General features: G+C 33.2%; 1 protein-coding gene across 1 annotated transcript; it reads right to left on the reverse strand.

Annotated features, from left to right (window-relative positions):
- Positions 1 to 1,038: 1,038 nt before the first annotated feature.
- LOC128237912 (receptor-type tyrosine-protein phosphatase F-like) lies at positions 1,039 to 12,476 on the reverse strand. Its single transcript, XM_052953489.1, has 20 exons — positions 12,455 to 12,476; positions 11,116 to 11,253; positions 10,627 to 10,756; positions 10,420 to 10,529; positions 10,060 to 10,190; positions 9,286 to 9,373; positions 8,672 to 8,745; positions 8,477 to 8,513; positions 8,166 to 8,263; positions 7,785 to 7,907; positions 7,505 to 7,650; positions 7,204 to 7,339; positions 6,779 to 6,928; positions 6,450 to 6,534; positions 6,225 to 6,298; positions 5,537 to 5,674; positions 4,129 to 4,254; positions 3,797 to 3,954; positions 2,697 to 2,835; positions 1,039 to 1,125 (listed from the first exon to the last, which is right to left on the reverse strand). The coding sequence occupies exons 1-20, from the start codon at positions 12,474 to 12,476 to the stop codon at positions 1,039 to 1,041; spliced, it is 2,190 nt and encodes a 729-aa protein (XP_052809449.1).
- Between the last annotated feature and the right edge of the window lie 13,373 nt (positions 12,477 to 25,849).

Raw genomic sequence — 25,849 nt, forward strand, 5'->3', positions numbered from 1 at the left:
CAGCTATTAAATGCACGATTACAAGTTTGTTATCAGTAATTTGACTAATTTCTAATTTCCATGAATGCCTTATTTAGTAAGAAGTTGAAGGTTTATTAGTCAAAAGGTATGTTTGGTGTACATGTGTATGTATTGATTTTGAATAACAGTGGCACTTTAAGATAGTACGTTGAATATGTTGCTGTATTTGCTTTAAATTTATAATAACTAATTATGTTGCCTTTATTCATAAAGATAATAATATATCTTTGCATAAAAGTCAAGGCTAGATCTGCTTTCTAAGCATGGCTCCCATGACACTATTACATCCTTTTTATGCCATAAAAGGAGTATCAGTCGACGTATGAAAATGCAGGAAACGTATCATATAGTTGGTAGTTTATGTTTGTTTTAGTATACCTTCATCACATTAGAGTAACGGCCATGAAGTCCTCTCTGCATCAATGAAAAAAGGCAGGAACGTAATGCGAACTCCTGGAATGTACTAAGAACGCAGCGGTCACTTTTTATTGATGAGGTATGGTCGCCATTGTCGCCGGAAACGGCGTTCCTGTTACGTGGACTTTGGACATGATCAAGCCCAGGTAGCGCGGATGTTGCCGGAACAGGAAGCAGTCAGGACCTACTTACAGCACAATTAACGTAGCGCAGACGTAGCGGATACGTTGTATTGACGGTTAGAGAGTAGCAACGACGCAGTGACAAGTCCGTCCTTGTCTTCTGCTCATCCACTACGAAAATGCAGTTTTCGTTACGTCCTATCGTCCATATTACGTTAAATACGACCCAGTGAATACTACGTTTGTTGCACGTCTATTGTATGGTCATGACGTTTATATCACGCCCACAGTGCGTCCAAACATCAACATACCTACGTTCTCACCACGTCGATGCAAAAAGTACAAATACTGGCATTAGTTCTTGTCAAGTCATTGATATGCTCAGGCATCATGTGTTTATTTCCCCAAGAAGTGGTAGTGAATTAACAGAGTCAAACTGAGAGGTTGATACTGCTGTTGATAATGAGAACACGGAGGACTAGAAGACAACGAATTTCTTGATCGGAGCGTCTTTGGCGGCATGTCGAATAAAGACTTCTGTTGGTCCGTTATGACTATTGCTGAGCTGAGAATAAAAACATGCTTTTCTGGTGAAGGAGGAAAGATTAGTTTAGGGCCCTCAGATTCACTGCTAGTTGGGAACGGATGGGGTTCTGTCGCTTCTTTACAGGGCCAGGGACTTTTATATATTTATACTTTTAAATAAATATTATAGTTACGTGGCGGATGCAGTAAAAACGTAACTAAATGATACACTTGTACATCTGAACTCAAATATTATATTATTTACTTACAGAAAATACATCCGACACAGTTATATGATCAGGATAATACATTTCTCGAAAAAATGCGCGCAGAACCATATGGCTATCTCTATAATTTATAGCAACAGTGTGAGAATATACCCGAAATGCATAACATTGCTCATTATCCGTTATTTTCTTAAAATCTATTTCATTTGATTTGTTTTCTTATTCATTTTACTGTTCGCGAAATAAAAGCGTAACTATTGTCCACATTTTGCAATGGCTGAAATGACGTGGAGATCTGTTACGAAGTTATCATGCTTGTCTAGTCATGGTATGTTAGCAAAACAATGTTATTAAAAATAACAATTATTGGATCCCAAAACAAAACGGTTAGTAGCTTTAAACATATATCATGTCAAAAAACATATTTCACATCTTTATGATGTTATAAGCAAAGTGTAGTATAATTAACGAAAGCCAACTTCAAAAATACAAAATATACACATTAAATCTGATTATAAATTAAACACACATAAATTGAACGTAGATGCTTCTTTCCTGTGTTTTCTTTAACTCAACTTTCTGACATCCAAACAGGTCTTTAGCTTTGTGTAAGCTTAATATCCAACAAACAAACAAACAAAACTGCAATGTGTCACGATTACAGACGAGATGCCTTTATGTTTTATGCCATAAAACCAGTATTTTCATCTACATTGTAATATTTTAAAAATCACGAACAACTATTTAATAAAGAAATACATGATTGTTGATGACACACACATACACGCACACACGCACTCACGCACGCAGGCGCACACGCGCACACGCGCACACGCATGCACACACACACACACACACACACACACTTATAATGGTCAAGTTAACAATGCAGATTTCGGCGTTGAAGGCTTTGTTTTTATGAACGTAAATTCTTAAATTATTGATTCATTTCATTTCGAACAGCACACAACAGTACTAGGATCACTGTTATTCTTAGGGAATTTTCTCAAATGTTTTCATATTCCGTTGATTTTTTGACGTGTTCCAAAATAGAATCGTAAATGAATTTATACTGGATCTGAAAGGAAAACAAGTCAGTTAAAAAGACTGTGAAAGGTGGCAGGAATTATAAAACAAACACTAATATTTTAAATTCAATGAAGTCTTACATGATTTTGACGCTCACATTTAATACTGACACCTTCGAATCAAAATTAGGTTAGAAAATTTGAAAATAGGTAAAAGGTATCACAATAAGGTTGTAAGGATTCTGTCACAGACATCATCCTCTTTACTCACAATTTGAAGACTACGGCAAAGCAATTAATACAATGCATTGTCTATATATTAATGCGAAAATATAAATTGACCATATGTTACGTACAGCACTGGGTATTATGTCCCTGTTTCTCTGTTTCATCGTCTTCACGGTCTCCACGATGTTGATCTTGCCGCGTGTTATTTCCATACGATGTAGCTCATTCAGAAGTACTGCGATTAACCCGCTCCGCTCATATCCCGTCCTTGTTATAAGATAAAATAATAAAAAATACACGTTAATGTTGTGTAATCGTTCAGTTGCTAGATAGAATCATCGTTGGCAACAACTGTACTTTCTTCCGTTACACATTATACATACCGTAGGACAACTGACTGACAAAATCTCGTTTTATTAATGAGGCAAGAGAGACAACTCTTCTTCTAATGAATTCGCTTGTTACACTCATATAGTATTAAATAACTGTTCAGTGTCAGTAGCCTCCGTGGCCATATGGTCTTGACTACTGCCAAATATTATTGTACTGAGAAGGCGGACCCGGTTCGACTACGGCAATCACCAGATATTTTTCAACCGTAAAGCACCTGGTTCTTTGCAGAATCAATGAAACTGCCTCATTAATTAATCTTGATAACAAGATTTTCCTAACCAAATTGCCCACGGTACACAACGAAACATAGCGTAGTGTGTATCGGGGGTATCCGACTGAATGTGCGCCTTATATAATTACGTGTAAAGCACAAATGTTGTTGATTAAATTAGGCAGCGTTAACTTTAAACAGCATATCGCATTCAAATAAAACGCTTGCGTAATGAATAATATACTAGATAATTTGATTTGATGTTTGTTCATACAATCTAATTATCATTGAAACTTGCAATTCATTCCGTTAAATTCAAAACATTTCAAAAAGAATTAGGCGTGAATAGAGACATGTTGGCACTCCTTTCCCGGATTCAGGAATGTGTCGTGCTTATGTGTAAAACTCGAACCTCGTTTCTTTACGTTTTAACCTGATCGTTTTTTTCTAAAATTACCATAATTTCAAAGACATGTCTAGGAAACAAAAGAACAACAAAGATTTTGTATGCTGGTGATACTGTCACGATGTCAAATTTCAGGTATGCCCAATACTATTTTTTTTAAATAATTTACATTGCACATAATTAAGAACCATTTTAAACTCCCTTAGTAAGGAACCTACTCGCAATGAATCAACACAGGTCTGTTTTCGTCTAGGTGCGGCTGCCACTTTCTGACATCATCGAGGCATTCTAACATGTTTTTCAGTGGTGGGATTGTTGCGTTTTCAGTCCAACCAGTGAATTGAAACTGTTTTATTGGTGTTAGATCTTCTTCATCCTTAAATGGAAAAGAAAACTATATTTGGCACGCAATACACTTTCTCTTCCATTTTAATATTGTAGTAAACATTTATGTGTGCTTTACAAAATATAGCATTAAACGTTTTCGAACAATTTATATGCAATATTACGGTGCTGCTCTTTTGCATTACAAGTAATTTTAGAACCAGACCTTATTGTTGTCATCTCCTAAAGTGAAGCTCCTTTCATTAAATGTTTTGTTTTTCCGTTCTTGTATGATGTTAACGGAATATCGTCCAGCTTTCCCAGCACCATTTCCACCCATGTAAACAGAGGTCTGAAATATCAACTTAACAATATAGATTAACGCTTGTCTGCCAGTATTGTCGAAGATCAGAATCTATTTATTCATCCTTGACTACCTTCAGTTACTAGTTTTTTTTGTATAAAGTATGTATGCACTGTGCTGTTTGTGGAGTTTTGTGCTGTTCTTCCATGTTTCTTGCTTGTGATTTCTTGTTTTTGTGTTCTATGTCTTTGGCGTTTACCCAGTGCATTAAACCGGGTTTATGTTTATACTTTTTGCTACTGAGCTTCTTTCTGTAAGTTTTTACATAAGTATTAAGGCAATACGAACAGTAACATTATCGGCTGTTACGGTCAACATGTTCTACAAATTAAAGTTAAGCAACAGGGACGCACCGAATAAGCCATATTATCACCATACCACAGACACATACATAATAAACCATGATTGAGAAATGTTTGGTTGACCGCCTTAGAGGTGCCAGTCATCAGATGATACTATTACATATAAGAAAAAAACATATTTGTCAAAACCTTACATAAAAAGAATATCGTTGTATACAACACATTGAATATTACTAACCGATGTATCATTTTGCTTACAACACGTGCATATTTCGCAATTTATGCTCATTTTTCCAATTCGAAATAAACTAGGGCTGTCTACGCCGATAATCACAGTATTTTTTTTAAAAAGCGTCGGTTTACTTATCTGTTCTCATAAACATATATGAACTCAACAGGGAAAACATAATGCGCTATTTTAAACAGTGAAACAAAGATGAGACCGCATCATTATTGTTGTGTTTATTATTTTAACCATTTGAAGTGGTGTATGACCGGTCTCATACTAGTTGGCATTGACAATGCTATGCTTTTTTTGAAGGAATAATGTATTTTCTGATTTTTGGACCATCTGGTGTCAAGCCCCTTTAAAACGGCCAGCAAAACAATGTACTGGAATTTGATCCTTGGTCAATATTTCAACAAGCCATTAATCCTTTCAAAATCAGTTTAACAATATATGATTGAAACATAAATAAATGTTGAATGCGAAAAATATGTAAACCCTTCTTATCATAACACGTGGCTTCAATTATCTGAACTTAGCATACACTGTGCGACTCAAGTATCTTTTTAAATAAGTATTGGGGTCGTTGTCAAAAGCAACATGTATCAAAAGATAGGAACTCTGTAACTAGAGAGTGCCGTGTGGATTCCCTATAGGCCAATATTGTGTGATTTGAAATATTTTCCATCGTTTGGTATCTTCTGGCATTGACCTATAGTTCGTTTAAAATGTGCTATCATACCTGGTGTGCTCGGCTGGAAGTAGAGGTAAGCATGATGACGGTGATCACGTGCTGCTCCTCCACAAGAGACCAAAACTCTTCCAGCTGCTCTTCACATGGTGATTTACACAATATGAACGTGTTCTTTCCGAAAAAACTCTGAAGTATTCAGATTCACCATTTGCAATGCATTCGACACACAAATAGTAACACCATAATGGATGAATAATTGGAGAGTGAACCGATGTGCGACTGAATGCTTTTTATGCACCCCATGGTTTGGAAGTATTTTAGAAATAAATAACACTTACATGAGATATCGAGTTAATTAATTTGCATACGACTATATGCGTTTATGTACTGAAATCTTTCAGTTGCTTGATAAAATGTGCGCCTAACGTGTTTAGCACAAAGCATATTGATTACATTAGTCAGCGTTAACTTTATAAAGCACATATAGATCGCATTAAAATAAAATGCTTGCGAAATGATTTTTATACTAGTAGTCGACGATTTGTTTGCTATTGGATAATACGATCTGATTAGCATTTAAACTTGCCAATAACTAAAAGCAACTGAGTGACAAATTAAAGCCATTAAATTTAAAATCATTTGACAAAAAATAAGGTGCGGAAACAGACAAGTAATCAACTGGTAAAATTCCATTTGAAAAAGATCTCACAATATAATAAGTTCGATGGATACTTACCGGCAACAGAATTGCGTCGAGCTGTTGTGTAAAACTCACACCTCGTTTCTTCAATTTCGGTCGGTATGCGTCGACTACAATAGACGATAGGTGAAACACTAAACATATTATTTCGTATTGCAACTGTGAAATATAATTTCTTTTCTCCTTTATTTTGTTTTGTATCTGATCAAAGATATAATAGGGTATACAGAACACATGTTTAACACTATTTAAAATTCATACTTTCTGAAATAATTGTTTCCATGTTTCCATATTCTGGCCCATCCTGCACCTGCTCGGCTTCATTTGTAAGACTTTCTTCGATCAACTGTTATCAATGTATCAAACATAAACAACGATACAAATAACATCAATTAAAAACAACCACACTGATAACTACCAAAGAAATGGGTTCAGGTCTATATAATCGGGCAGCTTATATTAACTATGATCTAATAAGAAACAAGGAACAAAACAATAATAACAATAAATTTTAACGTTTACCATCTATAAATTGATAAAAATGACAGTATCGAGCAGTCACTGTTTATTCGGTAGTTATGTTATCTTACCTGAAACTGTTTAACGAGCCTTGTTTGTTTGTCTCCCGGTTCTCTTGCTATCATGAATTGATGGACATTTTCAAACTGTCTATACCAGACATGATCCGTCCCAATCATCAGAGCTTCGGCAAGCGCATCGTGCAAGTATATATACTGATCCTGTCGTGTATATTTTGTAAACGTTTATATTACATGAAATATCATACAAGCACCAATGGCTGAGATCAAAACTCTTTATTACTGAAAGATCGAGTAAATCGTGTTAAAAGTGTTTTCGAGTTATCACTTTTCGCCTGTTATTGAATTTTATATATTGTATCATCTTGTAATCAAACTACAATATTTTCTACACAAAAAGTAATTAACACATGTTCAAATTTTGTAAGGTTAACTAAGTATATTTTAAGGATTATTAAGTTTATTTAAAAGCAAACCTTTGTCTGAACCATGTTGACTCGTTGAAACCTCAGGGTTTCTACCATTTGTAATGGTCTTACGCATTTATCAGTCTTTGCCTGATCTACGAGGTTGTCAAGAGCTATAAACGTGCCTGATCGGCCAACTCCGGCACTATAAAATTACAAGCCCATCATTTCGATAGAGAACACATGTCAACTGTAAATTCAGATTCAATGTCTCACCGTTACATTTATTACCAAGAACCCATGAGTATGCACGATTTAAGTTTGGGTTATTAAAAATCCTATCATATTAATAACACTCTAAGAAAATTACCTGCAGTGCACGATGATCGGCGCGGATGCAGAATTGGTTTCAACAGCATTCAAGAACTCAACAAGGCACCATCCATTGTCAGGGACATCTTTGTCTGGCCAGGTCTTAAAATGATACTGATGAATTCGCCTCGATTTACTTTGGGCCTGTAAAAGATGAATAGAATTACTATTATAGCCGTCACTGAAACAATAGTAGTTTTAAAACAAATGCAAATTATGTGAGATTTCATTTGACGGCAATAAGATGAACTCTTAATCTTTAAAATATTAACACTTACCTTTTTTGCAACTAATGTTCTGATTTCATAATCCCGGAACTTTTTAACGTCTGTTATGGATATATCGATCCCACCATAGGAGAAAGTTTGACCCATTTCTGGCCAATACTGAAGGCACTTTACCTGATAGAAATTTAGTGTGCTGCATTGCTAGTAGTTCAAAGTCAACATAAACGAAATGCGGCATGCAGAAAATTATAGACCTCTTCTGCTGGTTGCTTATTAAACGTTTTATACTAATATCGATATATCACAAAATAGTGCAAGCACTACGCTTTGCGGAATTACATTTAGATATATCATTAGAAGACAACAACAAATACAACACAGAGTATAAACATTATAAGTAACTTATTAAATTATTGTTTCAACTGAATTTACCGTAGCCATTTCAATCAGGTTAGTAAGCATTACAATCTTTTCAGCATTTTCCTGCCAGACCATTCGCCAGAATTCGTCAATCATGCTTTTGGTTGGACCTTCACGGAAGCATTGATATAAAAGACATGTTTGCACAATCTTAGCATTAATACACTATCCGTTCAATAGTCATTTATTGCCAACCTTAACTATATAGAAAACAAACATTACATGTGCTTAGAAAATACAGTTTAAGATATGTATTTCATTTTCTGACATAATTAATATCATACTGCATACTAATACTTGTAAAAATTGTTTTCAGATATTACCTTGAGAAGCGATAAACTTTCGAGCTTTACCGTAACCCTGTCAAAAGAAAATGAAACTGATCTGCAGTCACAGCATAAGATTGTGCTGGTAGGCTTTTTATTTATTTTTTATCAATTTTTAAATATCACATTTGTATAGTACATAACACTTAACTTGTTAAAAGATTTCAAGATTATAAAATAAATTATGTTTACGTCTATGTAGCTGGCATTAATGTAATCGCAGTCGCCATCCCTTTCCTTCTGTAATGGCACGCGTGAGTGATCATCTAAACATAAGCAGAAAACGCACGAGTGACCGGGTAATACTGAAGTCAATACCAAATTATTGTTTTTGACTATGAAGAAGCGATCTCTCTGGCCAAATTAATTATACAATAATGATTGGTTACACGATAAAATATTCATAACCTAATCAGAAAGACATTGGCAATGTGATACTAGTAGTTTGTGTCAAGGAAGAAGTCATCTTTCACAACAAAGCCATTTCAAAAAAATTATTTGTTTAAGCGTTTTCCCAAGACCTAATGTTAATATTTTTAAGAATGCAGTGCTGAAAACTTTTTGTTATTTATTGTATTACTTACATTACGAATATATCATAACTAACGTTCGAGTTATAGTATTACAATTTCTAAGAATGATGTTCTTATGTTCTTATCGAATGTTTAGAAAGGTATATTTTGAATTTCACCAGGTTATTTAATCATTTACACATGTTGTCTATTTAGTTATGTTCAGGGAACAAAATCTTCATCTTCTATTTTAAGTTTGAGTTGAATGTTAAGTACTCGCGTGTCGAGACGTACATGCATATATCTCCCTGTATCTGTTCTTTCCTTTGTTTTCTTCTCTCTCAGCCACGTCGTGTTTATGAACAAGACCAGCGGAAAGCTCCTGTGGGCCGAAAATAAAAGATGTATTTTTATATAAATATAACTAAATGAGGATTGCAAGTAAAGTCTGTCATTTGTGTTAACCAGTGTAGTCTTGTTTACACTTTTAATTCATTCAAAATAAATCCAGCAGGATACCACATATTATGGTTCCATATAGTAGGGACACATCAATTATACATGTATTCCTTGGCCGATAGGGAATCTTTTACACATTTAGTCTTTATTTGAGTGTCATTCCTCAATACAAGAATATAACAAGAGCGTCACAAAGCAAAAAACAAAGCTCATGAGGTTGTATTACAGTCGAAAACAAGTACAAGAAGAGTATTCAGATTTTTAAACATAATGTCCTTATGTTTTATCTTAATTATTAGTACATGATTAGAAAATGAATCTTTTTTTATTCCATTAGGCTTTTTTAATATTATTTCAAAAGACAAAAAAGTTACGGGCCCTGCTTTGCATATGCGTATTGTCTCTGGCAACATGCGCACCAAGTGTCATTATATATATTGAACGTATTTCTTACTGTCGAAAGGTTAATGCGTTGCACCACGATATGGCAATAATAAAATGTTGTTTTCTTCATAAGAAACAGCGCAGCTAAAATTTATCATTTAATAAACGAATTACATGAATACATGATTAATTTCAATTCAATGAAAACGCGTTTTGCTAACTTACTGAAAACTCTTGATCAAAGTGTTCCGTCTTCTTCTTGTCTCTGATGTAATCCCACAGTTTGCGAATCTGAATTCCATGTTCAGATTTTTCAAACTCATAGTAATTAACATCTGCGTCCCATTGATGTACAACTGGAATACATTTTGTGTATTTTGATATACTCTAGCACCAATTAACATGCAGTATGTAATACAGATGTTTGATCCAAGCATAATAATAACTGCGTCCTGAGAGCCTCAGCATATAGTTGCTTTCTACAAAAAGACTGTTAATCTAAAGACATGTGTTTGCAGTTAAAACTGTCTGTTCATAACAAAGTTCGTAGGCGCAATCTCGCCGCTTATTTATATATTTACTTACTTTTAGGAGCATCTGAATTTGTTTGCTTTGTTGAATTTGAACCAGACTGCTTTTGCTCATCAAACAGAGCGTTTTCGTATGTTTGTCTTGATTTTGTTGGATGCGGTTTTCTGTAAAATGTATAGTCATTTCTTATGCAGTCGAATCGAATCACACAATATAAGTACTCAGCAATGACAGAAAAAATCCTATAGAGAAATGGTTTACCGAAGTCTTCTTCTGTAGAAGAAAATTCCGACGCCAACAGCGACAGCGACACCACACATACCTCCGACTACCCCTCCTGCAACAGCACCGACCGGAAAGGCAGATGGTCCACTTTGGTCTTCAACTGAGGCTGAAACATATAAAGCTAACCCGATATGCTCATAAACAAAAAGCAAAAAGTGAAGTGCTTGATATTAATTGAGGCATTTCCATATCTAAATCATTTAATAGAAATATACTTTAATCTGTTTATAAGGTGTTTCTTTTTGCTGCCAATGTGTTTCCCATGCTAAGGTTTCAATCTTCTTAAATGATTCAAGCTCATTCCCTCTCTAATAGAAACTTGCTCGGCTGTATGCCACACTAACAGCTTTTTCAAACAAGTATTTTTTAATAACTTGATTGTCCGAGTATTTGATTTAAACAATAATAAGCATTGTCTGCAACTTACTTTTGTGATTGGCACTGTATTGTATCAGTATTTCTTACAAGAGTTACATGACGATCCTGTCCACCCCTGTTCACACCCTTGTTGGAGGCAGTCACCTGTTACACCGTCGCACATTTCTCCATTTGCACAGTGACAAGAGTGAAGGCAGCAATCCTCGTATTTGCCAAGTTCGCATTCTGTAAATGTATTCATCTGTTATATTATGAAAAGAGAAAAAAAAAATCCAAAGGAATTGTGATTTAATCATTTCATTGAAAACATAAGAAGAAAAAATAATAATATAATGCACTAAAATCATTACTATTTCCTATTTTATTTCTATTACTTTAGAAAATATTTCATCCAATTAAGTTTGAAAATAAAGTATTAGTTACATGAAATTTCCATGAATTCTGTTTTATTATACAATTTATTATGATGAAAACTATTCAAAGAAGGATAAGTATATGTTGTAAATCAGTCTGCTACAATAGCTAAGAGAATTTCTGGAATGACCCCTGCTGTGGCACTAGGGCTATTAACAGGGATTGGTCAGCTCGGGATTAAGATGCCAGACATTCTGGCATTAACAGTAGGCGCTTATGCCTACTAAATAATCAATTGGACATTATTTAAATGCTTTAAACCTTATTGTTATTTTATCATTACATGTACAAACCGATACTACAGTTAAACCCTCCATAGCCAACAGCACAACCGCTAGAACAGTTTCCAAATCTAGTATCACACATTACTTCGGAGCCATTGCAATGACAAAGAGAAGAACAGTTGTATCCAAAACAAGCTAAGGAGGACAAAAACAAGTATGTAGCTCGTTAAGTCATATTATATTTCATGGACAGTGCCATTGGCACAAAAATTCATACAAAAACATAAATAATAAATCGACGCTTAAAAATGTACTTGTATAGTTTATCCTGTTTGGTACAAGACATATTTTATTGAATGGTTTTCTAATGGACTTTTAAAGTTGTGTTTGGAAAAAGTTTACTAAGAGAGCCGGAAAAGGATCGATATGTGTGGATGTTTAATACATTTAAAACGTATACCACAAGAGCAGTATTCGAATTAGAACGATAGCTTACTGTCGTTACAAAAGTCTCCACTAAACCCTAAGTCACACCCGTTTGCACATCGGCCTGTGTCCTTTTTACATACTTTGTCGTTACTGCAATTTCCACATAAGTGTTCACAATTTGTGCCATAACTTCCATTTGCACATGCTATGAAATATAAAAGATACATTCGTTTGTTGAACTAACTACATTCTTGCTTATATCAAGGAAATAGGTAATAATGGTAAGCTTTTGCATAATTCATAAACAATATTATTGATGGTGTTTTAAAGGTATGAATATTTGAAATATGTTAACTTACGGGTTTCGCACTTTGGATCCATTTTAAAATCATACCCGGGTAAACAACTTCCATTGCAATATCCGGTCACGTGGTCGCATATCCCATAAGTACAAGAGGAACTACACTGGTCAGAACAGTTTTTGCCATATGTTTTATCCGGACAAACTTAAACATATCATGAAAAAAATGTAACATCGATATATTTATTCATTTTGTTCCAAAAACAAAAAGCTTTTCAAATGAAGAACGAAAACAATCAAGTAATCGCCTAGTACAAGACCTAGTCTGTTTAATGTATCCTTTATTTTAACGAATATATATATATATATATATATATATATATATATATATATATATATATATATATATATATATATATATATATATATATATATATATATAAACGAAGAACAGGGATTGTTTATGATACCCAAATGGTCGACACTAGTAGTAGCAACAAAAAGCAAAGCAATCTGCCCTTGACAATTTCTAATAATTTTAATTTCAATTATGATATCTCAGCTTAAGGATGTTAAACAAAGATCTATCAAAATATTCCTACATATGGTTGCATCAATAACTTACCGACAGAACAATTTTCGTTTTTCGTGAAATCATATCCGGGTGTGAAGCCTGCCACGCATGTAGATCCGTTCACGGCGTTGCATCGGTTGTATAAACAGTTTAAATGGCACTTCTGACTACAGTTCTGACCGTAAGTTCCGTTCTGGCATACTGTGAAAGCAATGTTTAAACAAAGAATGCGACCAAACTATATATCATCAAAAACGTTAATCCCTTTTAATAACAATATGATATGTAAAGATCATTACTTCTTTGACAATTGACTTTTTTATGCATGATTCTCTTGAGTTTTCTTTGTGATACCTTTTAAAACTTAATCTTTTTAAACGGGCGCGTACATATCTGCGGAAATGTTCACCAAAGTAAGGATATTAGGTAAGTAATATACTTTGTATTCACTGTTGTAGGGTGTTCAAAGTGGTTTTACCATCAGATATACTAACCATTTGAATAAACACGCAATTCGCAAATAGTCAACAGGACTGGTGACGACACGTTTATATATTTCAACCGTGTACAAGTGTACTTCTTTGATACATTTGAACCAGTATATCGTAAAGCAATAAAATAATATGCACAGTAACCATACTTATAATGTAATTTTGTCTAATATAGCTATTATTTAACAGACTTAATTCTATCGAAAATGGAAAACGACCAAGAGCCACATTTCACCTCAAACAACAAATCAACTCACTGATAACTGGGGAAATTGATTGAACGCACCACAAAGATATGGTTGCATCAATAACTTACCGACAGAACAATTTTCGTTTTTCGTGAAATCATATCCGGGTGTGCAGCCTGCCACGCATGTAGATCCGTTCACGGCGTTGCATCGGTTGTATAAACAGTTTAAATGGCACTTCTGACTACAGTTCTGACCGTAAGTTCCGTTCTGGCATACTGTGAAAGCAATGTTTAAACAAAGAATGCGACCAAACTATATATCATCAAAAACGTTAATCCCTTTTAATAACAATATAATATGTAAAGATCATTACTTCTTTGACAATGGACTTTTTTATGCATGATTCTCTTGAGTTTTTTTTGTGATACCTTTTTAAAACTTAAGCTTTTTAAACGGGCGCGTACATATTTGCGGAAATGTTCACCAAAGTAAGGATATTAGGTAAGTAATATACTTTGTATTCACTGTTGTAGGGTGTTCAAAGTGGTTTTACCATCAGATATACTAGCCATTTGAATAAACACGCAATTCGCAAATAGTCAACAGGACCGGTGACGACACGTTTATATATTGCAGAAGAAGTGGTGCAGATGGCCTAGCAATTAGGTGTGTCGTATTTGATTCGATTGTATCCGGATCTAAATCATCTAGACCCGTTCGTCCTGACGACAGGGTGATGTTATGAAACTGTTCCCCTGTGAAATAATATCCTTGTGGATTACATTTTTACATATATGGTAATAACAGTATGGGCACTTCGACTAAAAAAAACACAATATCGAAAACAATGCCTCATGTTAGTTCAATCATCGGAACTCCTGCAACCTGATGTTAACCGCTATAACCATATTAAAGGGATACCAGGTGAGTCGTTTGTTTGCATTAACGTTAATCGGTATTTTGTGTCGAGCAGACATGTGTAAGAAGGCATGACCTTTCAGTCAATCAGTACAGCGTTTCATTTTAAGATATCACAATTACATAACGTGTATTTAAGGCTGTAAACTACGGACAGTTGCCCTTTGCTATTAATGTTAGCGGTCATTGCGGTAATATCTCGTATTTTCTCTGCTTTTGTTTAAATAAAAACCTGTCCGTCTTAAAAATAATCTTTTAGTTCGAACTTTACAACAGAAATTTTGTTTACTCTCATGTTTCTACCAATGGGATGGCCGGGCGCATTTCGACTTAATAATTTAGAAAGCATCTTACAAAAAAACTCACCAGATTTCCATTAGTTCTTTGATAAGTTCTATAAATTGGGTTATTTAGTGATTCGCACATTTGAAGTGACTATTATAGAGCCATTCACGCTAAGCACTAACCTAGTTATTATTTATTCTTGTTTGACTAAACTTTACTTTGACAGCCATACATACTTATGCCGAATTAATGGTTATTCGATGTCTGACTTCGACCTTAACTCACAATTGGATAACACACTACTTGCTTGAATGTCAACACATTTCATTTTTGTTTTAAGGCAAAAAGGGTTTAAATGAAGGATGATTCTATATCTAAAAAAAGATTCAAAATTGAATCAATTTTAAAAAATGTATAATGCCCATGGAGTTAAAAACACCTCATTTTATAATTATAGCAAATAAGTGGCGAAAATGCCTTAATTTGTGATGCCAAACAACCCTGACTAAGAGACATGAAATATTAAGGTAAATGATAAGAAACAGAAACAATATCTTCGCATTATGGCTTATAAGTGGACACGATGTTTTGGCAGCTTTAAATCACTTCAGTAGATATACCCGTTAATGGCCAAATTTTATACGAATCGCATCACTATCCACAACTTATAATTGTTAGTCTCGTCTAACTATGAAAATACAGGCATGATTAATGACTTATATGATTAATAAGTCTGTATTTATATGGAATAAGATAGCATTCTTTCTATCAATCTACTAAATATACTAAACAGTTAAAAAGTGTTGATTTTTCCTTAAGAATTGATTTGTAAATACAGTTTAGAATATTTACCAACTGGTCCTTCGGTTCTTCCTAAAATTTCAATTCTAGAAACAAAAAATAATGAAAGGAGGTCAACACGAACTGATGCAGGTCCCAGTATCGCTGCACAACATTGACAGTCGTCGGCTTTGCCGTCACCATAGATACCGTCTATAATCTTGTCAAGCGACCAGTAAGACCAGTATTTTGAACCCGTTACATATGGATGCTGACCCGTGTTGCTTAGCATCGCTATGATATCAAATTCTGCAAAAATAAGTAAAAATATGTAAGGAATCATTAATAATTGATCAAATATTAAACAATGTTAAAATGTATATAATTGCTGTTAGCATTCCTTACATTCAAAAACATCCAAATCTATCACTTTTCCTGTGATATTATTATAATAAAACACCACTGCAAAATTTTAAGAAAACAGTCTGTTAAGAAGCATTTAATGTGTAAATCCGAAAGAGAATGATTTTAGTAGGGGTGGTACACGATTTTAATACACTCTCTCCTGCACCCCCTTTTGATCTTGTCGTTTGAATTGTTATTTTCAATGAAAAATACACGAGTTCATGTGGTTGTTTCATACACTCCTATTTCGAAGCAATATTAACATTGCCTTCCGAATAGAAAGCATTACTTTCCCATGATGCAAGTATGTGACGTTTTTTAAAATTCCATCAAAACTTTTAGTGTTGGCTAAGACATTGATTTTTTATAAACGATGTGAAATCCATAATAGGTCGATAAAGACATCTAAGTATGGTCTTAATAATTGAGCTGGAAGCACGTCTTTTAGGGTCAGTAATTATCATAAGTCTAAATAAAACGTTAAAGTAATGTTTTTGTTAATTAAAGTGTCACCCTTTCTCAGTTTCAGGCCCACTCGAGTAGTAAGACACCTTGATTGATGAACATATTTACACCGGTACCGATAGGTTTGACTGGCCGTAGTGAGAAAAACGATCATTTTCTTACAAGCCATATGTTGGACTCGAAATAATTAGGAAATAGCAAACAACACATGGACTATGGACTTTATGCATGACATCTTCCATTGCTGTAAGTAAATAAGTTTTGAAATCAATAGTGTGCATCATTCATAATAAAGCGTGACCTTTATATTTGAAAAAAGAGAATGGAAATCACGCGTTACACATCTCAACTTGAAGCTGAACATGCGGAATTTTATTGAACTTCAAATAAGGCCTGTTAGCTATGCAGTTTATCGAATTCCAATAAAAGTTAAAGGTGATGGCTGAGATAAAAAGTAGTGCAAAGGAACTTATGACTTTAAATGACAAAAATAATTGCAAAGCAATTCATATTTTGAAATATCGACCTTGCCTTGACCTTTGAAATGCTATGCGCGTCCTAATTTCCCACGATGTTATAAAAACAAGTTTTATGCATTGCCATTACACATTCAAAAGTTTTGGCTGTTTTCTTATATATGCCAATCAAATTGCTAGTCCTGTCGAAGGCTACAAAACTTCAGTATTACCAGTTTCCGATGAATCTCGAAGCACAATCGAGGTATCTACCAACAAAAATAACACAGAATACATCGTCAGTCTTCGGGCTGCAGACATGTGTGATATCAGCATTCTAACAAAAACTGGAAGTGAATGGATTTATATGTTAAATAAAAGGACACAATCTGCTTATCTGCTTACATATAAAATGAAAGGCATATCCTTAAATAGATTTGGAGTTACCAAAAAAAATAAAGTAGCAAACAATGGTACAGCGGAATAGTTTTAACTATTTTGTCCTACCTGTGAGCCAAACATCGTAATTGTATTAAAATCATCTTTAGTGATGTCAAATTGGAATAGGCATTTTTCATCAATTATATTGAAACATTAGGATTTAAAGTTATTAGTCATACGGACATAGAAGAACGAGGAAAATGATGTTAAATCTTATCAGAAATATTAGAAATGTAAAACATACATTATTTTATTGTATTAATTTCGGTGGTGGTTATATTGTTCAACGGGCAGCCATGAAAACTTTTTTTGGCAAATGCTTAGATAGAGGAATAATGCGCTGGCTCCAAAATGCGTACTAAATGGCATTTAATGTAAAGTTTATGTCAAAGATGTCATTGACAGCTGAAAAATTATGAAATATAGTAGCACCATCTCTCACTCAAAATAAGGCAATGTTGATCAAAATAGCTTGAGTACAGAGAATATGTAAAACACCAAAATGCCTCATCTTAAGGGAAAACAAGATAAAACAAAAACTGAAAGCAAGCTTAAAGCAACGATAATTATTTTGATGATAATAAAAAAAGGAAACTATCATGAATTAGTAAATGGAATTATAAATTATGTTTCGATTCCATAACATGCAGAGTCGGATTTATAAAACAAATCAGAACATAAAATGGACGTACAGGAATCTGTTTTGTTCAAGAAATTGAACAAAATATAATTGAAAGTCGAGAAAAAAATTGTAAAAATGAGAATGTGATCAAATAAAGAATTGTTGATATATGGAACGTTTTTGAAAACTCAATGATCTATAAAAATGCAATTACGGCAAAATCTCAAATGCAACTGCAAAGCAATCTACAAAGTCATAGAAACATTAAGCTCAAATACCATAAAGGATAAACATACAGCCAGTTGATATTGATATATCGCACTTAAGTTGACAAGAAATGTACCGAAAAGCCTAGTGAAACACTAGTTACAATTTTCTCTCGACAAGTGTTGGACAAAGTCACGAAAACTGGCGAGACCTTAAGGGCATGTCCTGGTCGACATAACAAACTAATAGTCTAACATTGGAAAAATGGTTTTTAAAACCACATACTTTGTTAAAGAATTAGTATGCACTGAACTAATTATAGGACTTTTTGTCACATGATTCTTCATATTTCATACACACATGCTACACACAATAGCAATCTCTATATATATATATATGTATAGATTATGTAATTGATTTCAGAACAGGACTGAACAAACAAAAGCGGACCTTAATTAAAACTTATTTATAGGTATCTTTTCTACGCACAAGAAATTATCTAACATATTTCAAGTGTATGAATGTATGGTACGTATGCAATAATGAATGCATGAATTTTCACTACATCCAATAAGATATAGAGTATCGTCCCGACAAAACATATTTTCGACCACAACCTATTTTCGACCGCCCCCGAAAAATAGGTAAAACACTTCTATTTTGTGTCACTTACGGTAAAATCAAGCTCCAATTGTTAGCCATAACAGTAGAACTGTCAGAAAACTTCATTTGTAAAAGAATGGGAATGCTAGTGTTAAAAAAATCAGTTTTACTTGAAACAACACCAATTAGTCATTTTTAATTAATGCCAAATTAAACCCTTCATTAGGAATGATTTCAGTGTAAAATACTTCTTTAAAATCATGTTGTTTTTGTCTGCCCGATTTAACATATCTACAAGAGCCTAATACCTATGCCCTATCGTTTTCTAAGAATAGTGCACAACATTAAAAGCGCATCAAAATATGGTATATTGCTTATTCTAAAACTTATGAAATTGATCTACAGGTTACTATATTGAATTATAATTAGGCTCTCAGTTATCATAAAAACATACATAATGCAGCCTAGACAAGTCATATGAGGCTTATTCAGAGTTGGACCAGTGATATCAGGGTTTATGATGCGTGAATTTATCAATTTTATTGTACCCATGTAAAAGCCATAAGAAGATATTATGCCCCTTTTGTGGTGATGAGTAACTATAAAGTGACTGTATGGCAAATATGTAAACATTTAATTACTATTTTAAAAAATAAAATACTTTAAACAATTAAAACAAGTTATACAAATTAAAATGAAAAATATAGTGCACAAACTTTTGTTGTGAAGTATAGTTAAAGGTCATGGTCGATAACAGGTTGTATTTAGGTCAAATACAACATGTGACAGCCGCCATTTTGGATGCAAAATGTAAACAAAGACAATTGAAACAGATTTTTTTTTGTTATTTTTTCAAAGATGAATGGTTGCTTTAAATGGTACACACAAACATTTATCTTTTATTATCACTAATTTATGATTGAAATGTAAACAAATGTAAACAATCCTTAGGCGGTCGAAAACAGGTTGTTCCGGGATACTGTTGTGTTGTATAATATATATGTTTATTTGTAATACAATAAGGAACGATATGGAAAGCAGTAAGGTATAGAGGATAAACAGTATTAAGATACATAATTAACAATAACATTATGTACACAAAGTGATTCTTTAACATAAATTCAGAGCCTCATCAGTTCACAATTAACATGGACAGATACACACAAAATGAAAATCGTCTTCAATATCAACATGGTCACAGCAAATACAATAATGTTCATTACGCTGAGATGTATTTTTAGCATATCGTCCAGTTTGCAATTTAATATTCATACTTATACCTTTTTTGAAATTTTGATACATATCAAGAGCGCCGATCTTTTACTTTTTACTTTATAGAACATTACTGTTAAAATGTATCTATAACCCTACATTTGAAATCGTAAGGCAATTTATATGTTGTACATCATCAAATACATACGCAAAACCATAATTATTGAGGAATGTTGTAACATAAGTTATCCAGTTAGATATCCATGTATTACTGTTTGCCTAGTGCTTGTAAATATACAACTCTTAGCAACATATTATTTGTGTTTGCGAGAACAAATGTTAATTTCATACATCTGGAAAAGAAATGTGTAATGGTTTGATTGACTCGTAGAATTTTGATCATTCTACAAGCTTGCTTAATCGAAACACAGTTCGTAGCGTTAATGGTTCGAGGGTTAGGCTACACGGAACGGAATTTAGGGTTAACCTTTAGACCTCTGGACTTGTTTCTGTATGCTTTCATATAAGTTGATATTGAAAGAAGTTTTGCTAGTACCGTGTACAGGATGTCAAAAGTTTCCCGATTGATATTGACTGTCATCACCATTTAGTTTTACAGATAGTGAAAACGGTCGTCTTTAGTTTTAAATTACATATTCTCAGCATTGTTCTTTGGCTTTTGCATTGGCCCTATACCATTGTATGGAGTTTGTGTTTTAGCTTTCAACCAAGGATTTGTTTTTGACGATTTTTATATGAATACTGTTCACATGAAATATTTTCAAAATGAAAGAAAGAATGGAATTGACCTTGTGTTGTACAGTAAAGGAGTGTCAACTCTTATCAAGCCAAAAGCTAATGAAGACAAGATATATATACTGATTGTAAAGAACGTAGAATTACAGCACTAATTATGAACTTTAATGAAAAGGAATTAACCATAATAAACGAAAATGGACCTAATAGAGATGGACATGTAACTTTTGAAGATTTACATGCTGTTTTTTGCTAGAGAAAGATATGTTTTTTTATTATAGGTGGGGATTTTAATTATGTTGCAACTGTACCAGATAAAAAGAATGGCAACCTGGACACACAGAGCAAAAAGTAAAAACTATACAAATAGTACAATGAACACTTGCAAATTAGTCGATATATGGCGACTACTACAACGGCCGACTAAAAAACAATATCTTTGACACAACAAGAAACGGGGTGAATTTCGTAAAACCCTCTTACAGTTAGAATATAGGAAATAAACAATGATGGGTACATAACATGTTGCCAAATCGTATTCACAGTTTAGCGAATCCATGCAAAGAAACGTATTTTCAAATGGTTAATCAGACAAGTAGAAATGAATGGATTGTGTCCATACCTTTTAGATTGCGGATTTAAGCTCTGGCTGTTTTCTTCACTCTTTAAAAGCTGTTTGATTTTAAAGATACATGGCAGAAATAAAGGTCGATGGAAATATTTTTCTCTGTGTACCTATTATTTTAAGTTTAAATTTGAAATGAAGAAGTGTTTCGTTGTGTCAGATAATAAGTGCTTTTTAAATGAGGTTCTTGGTTTTGACATAAAATAAAACAAGTGATAATTACTATTGACGATAACTTTTAACGCGTATATGTTGAACCTAAACCTTAACCATAAAAGCGTTGAATAATGGTACGTACAATCCAGATCTAAAATTGGGTATACTCAAAACTAAATATAATCAAACGATGATTGCACAAAAAGCAAACGCAAATATGTTCGAAAATAATAACAAAATCAAAATGTAGAATCATTTTTAGGTATTAAGGTTTATCTCTGTTGTATCGTATGTTTGTTTGTGTGTGAAATGTTTCTGAGTGCGTCCTTAAGTTTGTGCGTGTGTGTGTGTGTTTGTGTATGCGTGCGTGTGTGTGCGATAGAATAATCACAGAGTTGCAAATATGCCATAACCATGTTCATTGTACTCTTTGTGAAAATCTATATACGTTAAAGAGATATTTATTTTAATACAAATTACACAATTTTAATCACATAAAAACAATACAATGACGTTTGAATAAACTGTTATATCTGCATTATGTATTAACTAACTTGCATTTAAATGCCAAAGGAAACAAATATGTATTTAAACATATAAATCACTTTATAAGTATAACTTAAAGTACCTGAAATCCAATTGCCAAAGAAACACAGATGTGAAAATTCTTTGAAAATATACACTTAAAGTGGCTTTTCCGATGCCTGTGTTATTTCATTCTCACATTTGTATAGTTATATCGTTGAGAAATTATCAATTTAGTAACTTATAATGTAGACTAATAATTAAAGAAAGATGCTATTTTCTGCAGTATTTCGAACCTTTAATTTCATTAATAATTTCAAGTCTGTAAACTTTAAGATAACAAATGAAGGTGCTATAGTAAATGAAAGAAGCTAAGTGTTTACCTCCGTTTAATCTAAGTCTTCTTTCTGCAGTCACATTTTTGTTATTCTAAAGTAAATTTACAACTTTGTATGTTCAGCCATAATTATTAATCCGCACAGCAGAACATATCCTTAATCAGTGAAGAAGAAGACCTAAAACATCATCATTATCAGAGAGAGAGGAGTTTTTGCCTCTCAACCAAATGCGGTTGTAAATGGGCAGAAAAACAAGGAAGTAAGCATCTTTTAAAGACATTAAATAAACCATTTGGCAGAGCTTGTTACCAAATCACTATCCGTTTCAACAAGGAAAATTCCGCTGATGCCAAGCCACATTTCACCAAAAATACATACTAGGTGATAAATGAAATTGTGCTTGACGAGAAAGTTATGTACATGGTAAAGATATATTTACTAATTGCACGTTGTTTACGACAGAGAACCGCAATGGAGAGAGTGTTTTTAAAGTTTTCACCGATCGCTTTTTTATATGGGCGTTATCTTATTTAACAAACACGTTGATAAAATTGCTATATAATCATAGTAAAAGATTGTTTTAACTCTCATTTAATTTATCATTTCATATCAGTAGCGCCAGTATTGTTTTCTTCAAAAAATTATAAGTGCAAAAATAAAATAATACATAATAGTGATTAATCAATCTATAGTATAGTTAAACATAAAAATAATCTTGATGTTTATATGCTTAGTGCAAAAACATTTAAGGCTTACCTAAAGTATCAATATGCTGTCTGATGAAATAAAAGGGAAACGAATGTGTTAAATACGTTTTTAATAATTCAAAGGATTCAAACATCAATGAAAACTTTTTTATCAATGTACGTAACATAAAACAGATCTAAGAAATAAATAAATAAAACATATTTCATTATTTAAGGAGAAACGTTTTTTATTGTTTGCATCAACATCTAAGGTTGTTTTGTCCATCTGACAGCCTCACAACGTTTCAAAAAACATTTTAAAGTCTACGTACTTATGAATTATGTGTATATGTAGTTGAAATCACTGTTTATTTTGTTTTCATAATTCAGTTTGGTAGAACTAGAAAAGGTACACCAGGTTTATTTGAAGGAAAAAGAAATATGGCCCCCTGCATATTTATTTCACAGGGGAGTCATGGGGATACTATAAAAAATATTCTCAATCTTTAAACCCCCAAATGGTCTGGGTTATGTTTCCAGACCATTTTAAATGTGCTATATTTGTGGACTTGTGTTTAAGTAATATCGGCTTCAGAACAGAATATTTGCAAATTTCTTGAAATGTGCTAGTTATGTTATGATACTTTTATCCTGATATTACTTTCAATGAGTAGTGAAGTATTGATAAACTACATTTTTTTAACAAATATCATTAATAAAAATAGTCATAGAGAAGCAGACTCATTTTGTACCAGACTTATCCTTTACGTAGATACATGTTACCAGTGAGGGCAATCTTTATTTGTTTTGAATAAACAACAAAAACAACCGCAACCTTTATTGCATTGACATATTTGACCATATACAAACAGATTACAACTAAAAGACACTTCAGAGAATAGAGCATATTTTTCCAATAAGATATTATATTTTTATTACAAAATTCAAGTTTATTACAAAATCGGCACCATGCCTTTGGCCATGTACAAATGGTATTTGCAGCGTTTTGGCCAAGACAATAACGCATATACACATTACATATTGAAAAAGATCGTATATAATAATGAACATTTACTGTTTTATAAGATATATCTTAACAGGAGGGTATATACTATAGCTAAATATGTGATGTATAAACAATTCAAGAAAATCAAGCTAATGGTGGGCGGACGTCAAACATTGGTTTCCAGCTAACAACTTTTTAGCATTGATGAATATCAATGAAACATGCTGTGTAGGTAGCTGATGTGAGAAGGCTTGTGTTTGCTTTTGAGGCGGACGGGACCAAGGTCACTGTTACTAAACAATAGAACAAATGATTTCTTCCCAATAATCTGATGTGGATTGATCGCTAGTGATGAAACTAAAACTGTGAGTAGGCTATGTGAAGAGCTTGCTTGAGATTGTTATTGAGGGGGTGGGGATTAAGGTCAAGGTTTCTTAATTAAAATAAATTAATTGTTTCCGACTAAACAATTTAGAAAGGATTTATAAAAAAGTGAATAAACATGGTATATAGGTAGCTTATGTAAGGAGCTGGCTAGGGATTGCTGGTCAATGTAATTGTTACTAATAATAGAAAGAAAAAGGTTTTCGCTTAATTTCTTTAGTTAGATTTAATGGATAGTGATGAAACTTGGTGTGTGGGTAGCTTATTTGAAGAGGTAGCTTTGGATTGCTTTCGAGTGTGGTGTGTCTGTTACTGAATATAGAAAATGCATTCTGCCCAATAACTTTAGTTAAGATTGATGGATAGTGATTAAACTTGGTATGTACGTAACTTATATAGGGAGCTGGCGTTGGTGAATTTTGCCGATGATGGGGTAAAGGTCAATATCACTGTTACTAAAAAGCTAAAAATTGGTTTCCGCCTTGTTACTGTGGTAAGGAATTATGGATAGTGATAATACTCGATGTGTTGGCAGCTTGTGTGAAGAACTAGCTTCGGGTTGCTTTTTATTGGAATTATGCTCACTTAACAATAAATCAACATTTAAATTCAAATTTGCTCATTTGTGTGGTGAGTCTCAAACTCCGACTGAAGACGTTCGTAAATACGGGCCCAGGTATCTGCTGACTTTGTGCATAACCGTAGCAATTTATGCATGATATGAAAGTGTTTAATATCAGGTTAAACGTACTGCGTTATAAAGAAAAAATGTTTCATTGGTATTCAGTCCAGTCGGCTCGCAAAATGTTTTATCATTGTTACATGCAACAGTAGTTAAATGATACATATAAAAAAAAATAAGGCCTTATGCTTTAAATGTGCACTTTACTTTAAAAGGTTAATCAAAATGAACAATCATAATGTAATCAATTATAACTCCGCGCCTCCGGTTATTCACTACCTACGTTTTGTGTCTATTAAATTCCTATTAATGATAAACAAACATTGTTATTTTTTTCAACAAATTAAAAACATCATTATTATGATCATAAAATTTTGAGAAAAATGTCGAATGGTTTCATTCGTAAGTTATCAAACCGAGAAATCCATCATTGAAAACATATATACGCTCGTCATTTTGGGACAATGTTTTACAACAACAACAACAACAACAACAACATTTATTTAGCATTAAATGTACAACATTCATAGCCAAAATGCTTCACATATTATCAAACGTGAAAGGTCATAAGAGAGAATTACAAATTGGATGTTATATTAAGATTGTTTTATGAATTAATATTATCATACATATATATTTATTATAT

This window comes from Mya arenaria, chromosome 6 (genome assembly GCF_026914265.1).
Source record: "Mya arenaria isolate MELC-2E11 chromosome 6, ASM2691426v1".
Lineage (NCBI taxonomy): Eukaryota > Metazoa > Mollusca > Bivalvia > Myida > Myidae > Mya > Mya arenaria.